This window comes from Pomacea canaliculata, linkage group LG8 (assembly GCF_003073045.1).
Source record: "Pomacea canaliculata isolate SZHN2017 linkage group LG8, ASM307304v1, whole genome shotgun sequence".
Lineage (NCBI taxonomy): Eukaryota > Metazoa > Mollusca > Gastropoda > Architaenioglossa > Ampullariidae > Pomacea > Pomacea canaliculata.
The window spans coordinates 22,466,684-22,478,714 of record NC_037597.1 but is presented as its reverse complement, the minus strand read 5'-3'; the positions used below and the strand labels follow the sequence as shown (position 1 = coordinate 22,478,714).

The window sequence follows — 12,031 nt, the reverse complement described above, 5'->3', positions numbered from 1 at the left end:
ATAGTAGAGACCGGGGCTAAAGGACGTCGGAACCACATGGGCCTGAGGGAGCTGCCCCAAACTGGGTCCGCTGGCGAGGTGGTGGTGCGGCCCTGTGCTCCTCAAGGATCAAGTAGCAAGGACTAAACCAACTAACATGTAAATGTGTTGTGAGTTCGTTAGCACCAAGTGATTATTATAAAACACACACAAACACACACACAAACAAAGTCAACATTATTAACTCATGCATTGGCAGCCCATTTTTATTTAGCAAAATCGAATGACTAGCAGTTACTACAAGAATATATTACATAAATACATGTATACATGTGTACATAATGAAGGCATTAATTAGTCGTGTAATAGACACGTCTACATATGGTACTAACTAGTCATGCATGTTTTTAGACTTTAACTTATATGAATAATGGACATGTCTAAAATTGTATAATCAAGAGTACTGTTACGCCGACTACTCAGTGCTTCATCCATGTTTATGTGTATCGTATGGTTAACAATCGACTTGTTTGTAGTTTTTCATATACAGCGCATTGAGCTATGCGTTTTGCAGTTATTAAAATTATTTGACAATAGCTGGGTTTGTGATAGACATTTCTATTTCATATAATAGTCATTCAGGATTGTATGGACATATTTACATGTATCAGTAGCTGGCATGTTAGACTTGTGTGGACCCATCCTTTTCTGTCCCTCCCCCGGCCTTCAACTCTCTCCATCCATCTTTCAGTCAATGAGTGTCTCAATGTACGAGCGCATTGTCGATATGTATAAGTATCTATGTACAGCAACGAGGTGCCAAAATCATCGAGAAAATTACAAATGTCATTTTTTGTCTGTAAACGACGATTAATTCCCCAATGATGTCAGTACACAGGCGCTCCCCATGAAGTTAAGAAGTCTTTTATTTCAGTCTGTTGTACTGTCTGTTCGTCTGTGCACTTCAATCCCTAATACTGTACAACCAATTAATAGAAACTGAACTGAGATACAATCCGAAATCCAGTCAACTAAAGCAACAGTTATATGTTTGTATCTTGCGCAAAAATGTAAGAAGTCGGTCAAAAAGCTGTTATAAAATGGCTTCAGCGGCTAATTAAAAACTCAGGTGGTTCTTTATTTACATTGCGGTCGTGGTCAGACCTGGGCTACACTGCTCAAAAGAAAGACATGCGGAAATATCCCTCCTCTTAAACCAACCGATGATAACACTATGAGTCATCAAGTGTGAGTTTAAAATGCGACGATTAAACATTAAGGCTGACCTTGGTAATACAACACTCTACTCGCCAGAGTTATATATATTTTCTTTACGACATCCTTGCAGTCCGCTAAATGTCCCCGAATGCAGTGTAGACAGAGATTGTAAAGGTTAAAAAGTTTAATCAATGTCCTTAATGACAGGCGATGTTCGCCTCTCTTTTCAAAGTTCACTATACCCATTTTGAAATGATAAATCTTCGGTGTCTTCACCGCTCTGTAAGTGAATGCCATCGGCGGTTCTCTCTTTTAAAAAAAAAGTAAATAAAGTAGCCAGCTATTGCACCGCTGTCTCAAATCGATGATCGCGCCATTGGTTCATTCACAGAAACGTATCGCACCACGATTTAAGAGCGTGATGGCACTCGGTCTGCTGCACTTTACTGGCGCCAGAGACAGTCTTCAGCCACGCAATGAATCTCATCCCGTCTTTTCTGAACAACAAGAACTGTCCCAGCAAGGAGTAAGCCTGAAAAAAGACAATGGAAAATAATGGCTAAGACTATGACGACAACATCGATGATGATGATGATGCATTGTTCAAAGTTTAGATCTAAGGAAAATATTCATTCCAATATTGGGAAACAGTATCTTCTATAATTGACCTGAAATGAAGTTTTGCGCTCTTGCACATTGAAAAAAGAAAAAGACAACTCCCCCCCCCCACCACCACCACCCCAAAAAAACAACAACAAACAAACCAAACAAACAACACAATTAAACGACAACAAATTAATGCATGCCACCCCTTGACCTGCATAACTGGTACTACTTTCGATGTTTTGATTATTCGGGGGTTTAAACAATTGTTATCATTAATTAAATGAAACTTTTTTAATTTTTAAGTTTTGAGGCCTGCTTAGGAAAATCACACGCGAAGCGCTAGACTAAAAAGGGAAGTAACAAACTTTATTATGTCGCATAAATAGATGTACTATTAATATATTGTGTCATTTACTACCATAAATATATCCAACCAATTATCAGTTTACATTTAGTAAAAAAAAATTTCAGCGTGCAAAAGAACTGCGGACTAAGCACTGTTTAACTGGGAACGTTCTCTGCACGCGGAACGCCGACTGTACTTTACGTCGCGAGGAATCCAGGCGACTGGTATACTAAGGGAAATAACTCCAATCCATAGTAAATCAAATAGGCTGGCATGGATGGTGTCCCTCTCATCCTTGCCCCAAATCCCCACCAAAAAGACGAGATATCTCATTCAGATCTGTTTACCCGAATGTGTTTATCATAATCATTACAGAAAATTATCAGAATTACAGGAGTTCTGGCTACGACCAAAACGATGCGTTTTCTTGAGCTGCAGTGGATGAAACACATTGAATGGGATGACATGATTTTTCTGAAAGCAAACATGCACAAGTTGGTCTTTCTAAGGGTACACAGGTCTGCTCATTTAGTTACTATCAACAGCCTTTTTTCAGGTAAACATAAAGTGTCCTTTCTCTTGGAACAAACACAATCAGTCTTGGGAAAGAACGAACGAACGAAGGAAAGAAAGGCAGACAGAAAATTCACTGTCCAAATCCCACAATGATCGAGACTGCTATAACTTAATGCATGTTTTTCTCTCAACAGTCCTGACTCTTAGCAGTTTTACAGCAATTAAAGATTTAGGAAATGTTTCTGAATGGTGCGGTTAATAATTTAGTCCAACGGATATTTACTCCACACGTGTCGTACAAATATTAATGCTATGCTTATATTGTTCTTTTGCTTAAGCTTTGTTTATTTGTGTTTTTCAGTATATTAACATCCGTTTTTATACTACTATGGATTTTTTTACTCATGTGCGCAGCGGACCCACTTACATAATGTGTTATACTGGACAGTAGAAATCATCACAATCATATTGTAGTGAATGCTATTGTTATTATTCCTGCAATTAACAATGGTAAAGCCTTACGAGCAACACCTCCGTGCTCTACATTCACACAATCTATCACTTGTCAAATACAACATCACTGCCAACTATGCACATGACATGGTATAAAGTTCAGTGCTTACGTAATAGATATTTGCTTGCCGTAACCGCCTGCCAACCTCCAGATCGATGCCAGGTACGTCGGTTACCGGCTTGTTGCCCATCAATTCCGACAGGAACCGTCTGAGTTTCACTTGTGAACTCATAGTGTAGCTGCACGGGGGAAAATGTTATAATCAAAAATAGTAAATACTTTATGCATGCATAAACTGTTCCACTGGAACAGAAGAAAACAAACAGCATCAAAGTCGGTTTAAAACAGGATGAAGCGAAAGAAGGAAATACAGAAGGATAAATGAATAAAATGAAACAGAATGTCCATGTATTGTGGTGTATATAATACAGTGCTCGCAATGGTAAAGCCTGTCGCCAATACAGTGAAGGTTGATTGTCCTGGGCTCAAATCTCGTCTCGGACACCCTGTTCTTTTTCTGCAAGTGGCATCTGTTTACATGGATGGCCGCCTTTGCTGTGCTATATCACCTATATATGGCTTTAGTCGCTGGCTCGGTGTAAAAAAATAATATCATGCAATTCGTCCCACCCACTCCGTACTCAGTATAGTAAGATCTCACCTGTTGTCCACCACAAAATCTCACAAACCCCAATAGAAGCTGATGGATGTAACCACGGTTTAGGTACCGATCGTCAAGCACACACCACGAACTTGTATACACGTCCACGCACAGACTAAACGAACGAAACTGAAAGTAGATGTTTCTTACTCATGGGGTTTTTCCGATTAATTTTTAGTGCCTTTCCCGCAGTCCTTTATGTGCCCTGTAAATACTGCTTAAGAAGAGGATGAAAGACTTTCACAACATAGTGCATGTGCTGGATATACAGTCATTCTCTAGCTAATGTAGCTTCCTGGGAAAATGAGGCCACGAAGGAAATACGTGTTTTTGGAAAACAGTCTTACATTTGGAAAACAGTCTTACATCTGTGCGCGATAAATGTCTAACTCGACCTGTGTGAGAGAGAAACAATAATTGGTTCATTTGTTATCTGACCAGTGTCGTGAAAGCTTTGTTCCAATCTCAGTAACCCAGGCTTTCACGACTGGACTCTAGAGATGTGTTGTCATCTTTAGGCATCACGAAATCGAAAGCAAGATTTTTCTTAGTCAAGGGGTTTTCCCCCATTCACAATTTTGTTGAGATGACACACACTTCTTTCTCTCATTTATACTTGCATGGCCATTTGTTTCCTGGTTAAGATCAGTGTTCCTGTTTAGCTGTGGACAGTTGAACAGCAGACCTTTTGTACCAATAAACATAATTATCTTGTGTACTTCGTGGGTGTTGCTAAATAAGCTGATTTAGTCATTTGGTTTGCAACATTTCGGGAAGCTGGTATTTAGAAACGAAACCATGTTTTCAGAAAATAGACTTTACTACATAAGACTTGTGCACGATGTATGTCTCTCAATCTCTCTCTCACTCAGAACTATCAAGCAAACGCCAAGCTGCTGGCTACAATCTACTTCTGCCACACTTTGTGACCTCACAAACTCAAGCAGTTAATTTTGTGGAGACTAACAACGGATAACTATGCAAGAGGCTATACGTTAGTCTCGTAAGTCATCAGTCCATGCCATGACCAAAGATAGTAAATACTAGCATTTAGTATCTTTGCCATGACAGATGGTTTATTGCTGTGCGAGCTTTTTGGCAGACTAGTATTATGTTAATGAAGGGTGCTTTGCAATCTCCTGTGAATGTTCTCTACACTTAAGCGTCTTCCTCAACAGTTAAACGTCACTTTCTATTCCTTTCAGATATACAAGTCTGCCTCTTTGTTGGTTTTCCCCAAGAAAAGAATCACGCCTTTTAACTATCAAGTCACATGTTTCAAATCTATACAAGCAGACTTATATTAAGTAATTAACGTTACTGAAAAAACACTACAGATATCACAGGAATCAAAACTCATTAGAAGAAGGTTTATTAGCTTTAGCATCATCTTTAAGCTGTAGCAAAGTTAATGGTGCAACATTATGAAACCTTGCAGTCACAATTTGTTATATATAGCATTGTCACATTTATCTTAATCACCAAGTAATGATAAAACTATTGGAAAAGTGCTTTTTTTGAGCTAGTATGATTCATGTCAACATTACAAACCCTAAAAGTGTTTCATCACAAACTTTCTGTTAGAGATGGGTAATAAATGATGATGCCTATCAATCAGTTTTAATAGGTGTAAGTAGTATTGCGGAGTTGAAATACTTTTCAGTCAAAAAAATGGTAGCCTTTCACAATCCGAAAAGTTAGCCAACTGTAATGCACATATTCACCTCTTAACTCCTTCTATCATGCACATATAATGAAACAAAGCCACAATGAAATTCAAATGTTGATAAACTTTTTTTCTTACTTTTAATTGTTAACTAAACTTCACAAGTGTGACAAAAATGTAAAAACATATGGCCCTATGGAAAGGCCACCACCAAATGCTGGCTAAAAATTTCTGCCATGATAAAAACTGAAAGCTGGACCACAAAGTTTTGTTCAGATAAACTGGCAAATTAGTGCTAGGAGCCCTTATATATACATTTGCTGGTTTATCTGGTTTGCTGAAACTTAGTGGATGAGGAAAAAGACTAGGTTTCATAATGAGGTAAGTCTACTAAATCTGACAAGAGCAAAGCACCAAAAAAGCAAACAAACTTAAGGTTTTATCTTTATTTTTCCCAAGAAAACCCCAATAATCTCCCAAAAGCAAAATCCCAAATACATATATGTAAGTGCTATTTCAGATATTTTACTCACGGTTAAGATTTAATAAAGAAAACAAAGTCAAGACATAGGTATTTGATAGTTTTTCTGCTGCACTTCCTGATGTAACAAGCTAAGCAAACAAAAGGGTACTTTTTAAAAAAAGACACAAGAACCAATGCTGCAATCTATTACTGATCTCAATAACAAAGTGTGTAACATAACCAAGGTGTTGGGAGCATTAATGGAAAAAATTAAAATAAAAACGAGCTACCTCCTATTAATATGAACAACTCTATAGATATATCTCAACTGATTTCATGGAATCCAGATATACTCCTCTCTACTGAGTCAAGTTAAAGGACAACTTCAGGAGCTCTGAAAATTTCAAAGTACTGGACAACACTTGCAGACATTATAACATATAAACAGAAAATATTGAGGGTTCAAGACATTAACTCTTCAAGAACAGTTCTTGATAATGAGAATTTGGGGAATCAGTTACAAGAATGAGTCACACCACTCTTTCAAACACTGGTAACAGTCATTCTGCTGTTTTTTGTTGGCATTGCAAGTGTCATACAGCCAAGTCTTGAACAAGTCCTCATCTTTCTTTAGCACCAAATACTGACCAAGGACAACATATGCCTGCAAAGAACAATCAAAAATTGGTAACAACTTCTTTCTTTAAAAGGCAGAACACAGGGAAACTAAACAATTAGAAAACTCAAAGACTGTAATCTAGCAGAGAACCCTTAAATGTGATATAAAACTAAGCGATTTTCTGTCTTCATTTTTACTGCAGTAAACATAAAGCTTTATTTTCAACAATGGCCATCAATTTTTCCATACTAGGAAACTACAGCTATGTTGTCCCTACAGTCCTTCACAATCATAGCTACAAGTACACTTCACCGATGAAGAACAAGGCACGAAAACAAGATTAAATTAAAAACATGAAGGGGAAAGCACTTGGTTATTCTGATATCTAAAATAAATCTACATGTGGATTTGTGTAGGCTTCTGACAGATAATTCAGAAGAACTGCTAGCTTTTTCTATGTGAAAAAGATGCCAGGATGTTCAAAAAGGGCCTAAACAACTTGAAGAAATCATCAGTTTGATGTTATCAACACATATGTTTGAAATTACTCAAATCAACATATTATATAAAATTTAGTCACCTTGTCAAAACCTCTTTCGCTTAAGCGTTGGCCAAGAACATCACCAATCCCTGCAAGTTCCTGGACACTTTTTTCTCCCATGGGCTCTGCCACAAAGTTGCGGTGTTTCTGCGAAGTTGTCATGCTGCTGATTTAAAAAATCAAATAAAAATCACAGGAGCAGTTGTTGGTGAACATCTAAAAAATACGCTTAACTATTGGGTGAATAAGTTTTTTCTTCATCTTAAGTTTATCTTTGGCCTTGTTAACAAAATTTAAATCTATACAAAAAGTGACACTTACACGGCTTGGTAGATATTTTGTAAGATATTCATTTTATCTGCATCAACCTAATAATCTGAACCGTAAGACTACTTAAGTTTAGTCTACGATCACCGTTTCAAAGTTTAATTTAGAAGTTACCACATAACATGCTGTTTATTTTTCTCTCATACAGTAACACTGAATTCCTTGCAAAAGTAAATATTGAGTAATTCAAATTAAGAGCATCATGTAGAATACCTACTGACAATTCTAAATAATTTTATTAGACTTAATAAAAGATAATTATAATATTATAAGGCACTAAAATGAAAGTTGAAATGGATCTGTACGATCTATTCTTAGCCACTAAAACTACTACCAAACAATTAAGCTCTGGAACATAAAGAAATAAAAACTAACTAAAAAAAATCATACTGTTAAAAAATGGACACTACCTGATTCAATGAGATTCGTCAATGAGACAGATAAGAACCTTTTACACCTCTGAAATGATCCACACCAATGCCAGCTATGAACTCACACTTTGCCTGGCGCGCTGTCGCATTTGTAGGATTATTACAAACGGAAAAAGGAAAAGGAATGAAGCTATATCAAAATTCTTAATTATTTTGAATGATTTTGTATAATTAATATAAAATAGCATTTTATGTCAAGTAGAATAATTTTTATTATTTGATATAAATAAAAATTTTTAACCAACAGAAAAGGGAAAGTATTTCATTCAGATTTTTTGAAATACAGTATTTGTATTTTTACTTCCGGTTTGAGTGAAACATTTGTCTCGCTACAGTGGCTATTCGCTGTTCTAGGGTAGGTTTTATACTTTGGTCATTGGTACGGTTGTGTTATCTATGTGTTGTTTATGGAAAAAATATTATGAAAATAAATACAAGTCATATTTGATTGAAGCTACTTTCTGTTTTAATTTTAATTATTATCCGGTGAGACATACTGACGGAACACTCTCATAGCATGGACGTGGGGATATAAGTTCGTGCTCATAGTGTGGACACGCCAGACAGTAGGACGAAGTAAATAACATTTTGTCAAACTAAAAAATCATACAGTTATTGTGAAACGCACGCATAGGTGAACTGTAAAACAGATTCTTGTACATCCCCATAAACAAATGACAAAATGTAAGGTGACCAGACGTTTCGGAGGCGAAAGCGGGACACGAGCCGATGATGGTGTCGTCACCGTCAAAGAACGCCGAAAAAAGTGATTTTTAAAGACAACCGGGACATTTGATGGACTTGCCAGAAAGCGGGACATTGGGCGTCCCGCCCGATATTCAGGCGGGACACGAGGTCAAAAGCGGGACTGTCCCACCAAATGCGGGACGTCTGGTCACCTTACAAAATGCAAACACGTCACTTCGGCGGTCAAATTTCGTGAGTGAGAAACTGTTTAGAGATTAATTTTAGCTGAAAAACATTTTTAAAAAGATCTCTTTTTTTATTGATGTTATTAATAGTGACTTTCACTATTATAAATGTTAACATTATGTTGCAGAGAAACCGTTGAATACAACAGTTGGATAATGTCCAGAATCACGAAAAGAAAACATGTAGTGCGGGAAGTTCTTGACGAATATGTTTTGCCAAGTGGCAAGCAGGACATTGTTAGGGTATGCTAACATCTATAGCGGTTTCAGTAGTAGTTAGATAGTGCCTCTGGTCTTTCCGTCTCTCTATTTGTGTGTGTGTGATTGAGAGAAGCGAGAGGCTGCTTGTTAAATTGTCTAGAGCTTTTCCTTGTTTTTCCAACAGTAAGGGGTTTGTTATATAACATTTTTTGGTCCATGTATGCCTTATCCCCCTCCCCACCACCCTTTCGATGTAAGATATCTCACACTGTGAGCCTTAGTTGCTGGCAGAACATAAAACTCCAGCAAGCAAGCAACCATTCTTTCCCACACACTGAGCTTCTGATTTATTGACTTGATTTTGAAGGTATTGGGAGGCAGAGGAAACAATTTGCATGAAGTCGAAGATCCTACAGGCACAAAGTACCTTGTGAGCATGCCTACAAAATTCCGCAAAAATGTCTGGATCAAAAGAGGTAAGTTTAAAATAACAAATTCAGAGCATGTGTTACGTATAACTGTTAAACAATAAAAGTAAAAATAAGTTTTTAGTGGTCTCTGTTTTAAGCATGTTCAGTACTATGCTTGAAGTTAAACAAATGAGCAGCACAAGAATCAAATGCTGTAGCATAGCTGGAAACTACTCAAACTTGGATGGAGGAAGGGGGAGTAATGAAAAAGACTGTCAATAGCATGTTTTGTTTGTTTAGTTTGGTCCTTGTTAATCCTTGAGGAGCATAGGGCCGCAACAACACCTCACCAGGGGACCCGGTTTTGGGCAGCCCCCCGCCGCTCTCCTGAGTTGGTCCCATGTGGTTCCAAGTCCTTTGCCTCGGTTTCTGCTGTTCTTTTCCAGGTCTGCTTTGGTCTCCCAACTCTCCTCTTCCCCTGAGGATTCCAGTCAAGTACTTGCTTGGCAATAGTGTCAGCTGGTTTGTGCAGGGTGTGCCCTATCCAGCCCTATTTGTTCTTTTTGATGTCTTGGCTAGTGGTGTTCTGGTTGGTTCTTTTCCACAGGCTACTGTTGGAAATCTTTTCCCAGAATATGGCTAAGGCATCAGTTGGTAAAGGTCTGGAGCTTGTTGGTGATGATGTTTGTCACTCTCCAGGACACATTGGTGTTGAAGATGAGGGTCTTACTACGGAAAGATAATGCTTGGGAGTTCCAGATGTGACGTAGGCTGTTGAAAGCATGCCTGGCCTTATTGATGCGAATTTTGATGTCATCGTCCGCTCCACCGTCCTTGTTGACAATGCTTCCGAGATACATGAAGCGATCTGTTTCCAGGATGTTCACTCCTTGAAGTTGGATTGGTAGTCATTGGGGAATTTTTTGGGGGGTTGAGGGAGATGGGAATGTAGAAAATAATCATCCTTTTATTTTTATTTTTTTGTGTGCAACTTTGTGCTGTTTATTCAATAGTCATTCTCTGCTTTTTTGTGTTTTTTGGAACTTTAAACTTTTAGGTTTGATGAACACAGTGTCACCTTTTATTCATATGTTTTAAAGACAGGCTGTTATGTTAACTATAAGTAAAACATAATTTTGGTGAATCTTGGCTGTTGAGGTTAGGAGACTTCGTGATTGTTGAACCTATTGAGGAAGGTGAAAAAGTGAGGGCTGAAATTGTACACATTCTTCTTCGGGACCATATAAGGCACATTCAAGACCAGGGTCTGTGGTAAGGAATCTAATGTGTGTGCATGCATATGTGTGTGTGAGTTCTCTTGTATGCATATGTCCCTTTGTGTGCATAAATGTGTGAGTGCTCTTGGATATGTGTGTGAGTGATCTTGTGTGCAAGTGCTTTTGTATGTCTGTGTGTGAGTGATCTTGTGTGCAAGTGCTTTTGTATGTCTGTATGCATACATGTGCTTACGCATGTGTGTGTGTTTGAATGCAGGCATGAATATTCAGTATTGTACATGTCTGTGTGGGAAGTGTAACAAAACATTGCCTTGTAAACATACTAGCTAGACATGGCTCACTCATGGAGTGCCAATGATTTTGAAACTTGCCCATGAAACTCAATTTCTAAGGGTCAGAGGTCACGCATACTCCATCAGCATGTGCCATTTTACATGTATCGGGATTTATCTCAACTGGTTTTTTTTTTTTACATGAAAATGAAGAATGCTTAAGTTTCATCTATTATAATCAGTTGGTAAACTCCCTTATTAAAGATTTAAAATTGAAGAAGGGAAAACTTGGTAGATAATGTTAGTGCTTGTGAAAAAGTGAAAGCATGTTTGTCATAGAGAGTACAGAATCCAGCATGTGTTTCAGTAAGTGAATAACTCTTACCAGTTCTACTTGATACTTCCAGGCCAGCTTTGTTCCAGCTAGAGCAACAAAAAACAGACTGTTATGTCCAAGATGACATGTTGCCTCCGAGTGATTCTGAAGGCGAGGAAGATTTGGGGCTGAAGGTGATTAATACCAATCGAAGGCAAGTTGAAGATGACGACTCTTCTGATGAAGAAGACTTGGAAAGTGAGAAAGAGATAGACAATTCAGAGGTGGAGAATGATGAAAAGACAGACAATGAAAAGAAAGTAGAAGAGACAGCTGAGGGGGAAAATTCTCCAGACTCCAGAATAACTGATTCAATTCTTACTGAGAGATAACACACCAGGATGAAGATATTTTTGTTTATTTTGTATTTGTGGTGTTTTAACATTGTTTTGGAAAAAAAATCCATAAGACATATTAAACCAACATTCAGAAAATTCAAGAGGTGTCTTGTACACACTGCTGTTGTGCAAATACATGTTTTTTTTATAAAATAGTAATAAAGGCAATGTGAATATAAATATTCAAGATCAGTAATGTTGTTTTGAAGAGTTAAATCAAATTGTGCCTAAGTTATTCTGCTTAAATATTTATTTTAAAACAGTTCTCTGAACTGGCTGCTTGTTGGTGGTTGCATTCAGCACAATGTTGTCTATGCTTTTCTTTAATTTCCCTACCAGAACCCCTTGCTTTTTAATTAACCAGCACTTGCCATCTA

The 12,031-nt window shown here is 37.7% G+C and overlaps 2 protein-coding genes and 1 long non-coding RNA gene across 5 annotated transcripts; 1 reads left to right on the top strand and 2 right to left on the bottom strand.

Annotated features, from left to right (window-relative positions):
• Positions 1-227: 227 nt before the first annotated feature.
• On the bottom strand, positions 228-4,030 carry LOC112571012. Of its 2 annotated transcripts, none has more exons than XR_003100737.1 (3): positions 3,810-4,030; positions 3,289-3,418; positions 228-1,729 (listed from the first exon to the last, which is right to left on the bottom strand). It is a non-coding gene; the product is annotated as an uncharacterized LOC112571012 (long non-coding RNA). The 2 variants fall into 2 exon arrangements; XR_003100736.1 differs by having other exon boundaries at positions 3,841-4,010.
• A 1,166-nt stretch (positions 4,031-5,196) lies between these two features.
• Positions 5,197-8,016, bottom strand: LOC112570079 (barrier-to-autointegration factor-like). Of its 2 annotated transcripts, none has more exons than XM_025248297.1 (3): positions 7,867-8,016; positions 7,169-7,295; positions 5,197-6,633 (listed from the first exon to the last, which is right to left on the bottom strand). In XM_025248297.1, the coding sequence occupies exons 2-3, from the start codon at positions 7,289-7,291 to the stop codon at positions 6,487-6,489; spliced, it is 270 nt and encodes an 89-aa protein (XP_025104082.1). In that variant the 5' UTR covers positions 7,292-7,295; positions 7,867-8,016; the 3' UTR covers positions 5,197-6,486. The 2 variants fall into 2 exon arrangements, with proteins under 2 accessions (XP_025104082.1, XP_025104083.1); XM_025248298.1 differs by having other exon boundaries at positions 7,169-7,292; positions 7,867-8,013.
• Positions 8,017-8,151: 135 nt separating this feature from the next.
• Positions 8,152-11,838, top strand: LOC112570077 (probable RNA-binding protein EIF1AD). The gene is made up of 5 exons (XM_025248295.1): positions 8,152-8,242; positions 8,948-9,062; positions 9,388-9,496; positions 10,594-10,702; positions 11,348-11,838. The coding sequence occupies exons 2-5, from the start codon at positions 8,976-8,978 to the stop codon at positions 11,646-11,648; spliced, it is 606 nt and encodes a 201-aa protein (XP_025104080.1). The 5' UTR covers positions 8,152-8,242; positions 8,948-8,975; the 3' UTR covers positions 11,649-11,838.
• Positions 11,839-12,031: the final 193 nt, after the last annotated feature.

What these genes read in the sequence shown, in the direction of transcription:
- LOC112570079 (XM_025248297.1), bottom strand. Translation starts at nt 7,291, where the DNA reads ATGACAACTTCGCAGAAACACCGCAACTTTGTGGCAGAGCCCATGGGA. An exon ending in GCGAAAGAGGTTTTGACAAG is followed by an intron (nt 6,634 to 7,168) that starts GTGACTAAATTT and finishes TGTTCTTTGCAG; the next exon opens with GCATATGTTGTCCTTGGTCA.
- LOC112570077 (XM_025248295.1), top strand. Translation starts at nt 8,976, where the DNA reads ATGTCCAGAATCACGAAAAGAAAACATGTAGTGCGGGAAGTTCTTGAC. An exon ending in AAATGTCTGGATCAAAAGAG is followed by an intron (nt 9,497 to 10,593) that starts GTAAGTTTAAAA and finishes TGTTGAGGTTAG; the next exon opens with GAGACTTCGTGATTGTTGAA. An exon ending in ATTCAAGACCAGGGTCTGTG is followed by an intron (nt 10,703 to 11,347) that starts GTAAGGAATCTA and finishes TGATACTTCCAG; the next exon opens with GCCAGCTTTGTTCCAGCTAG.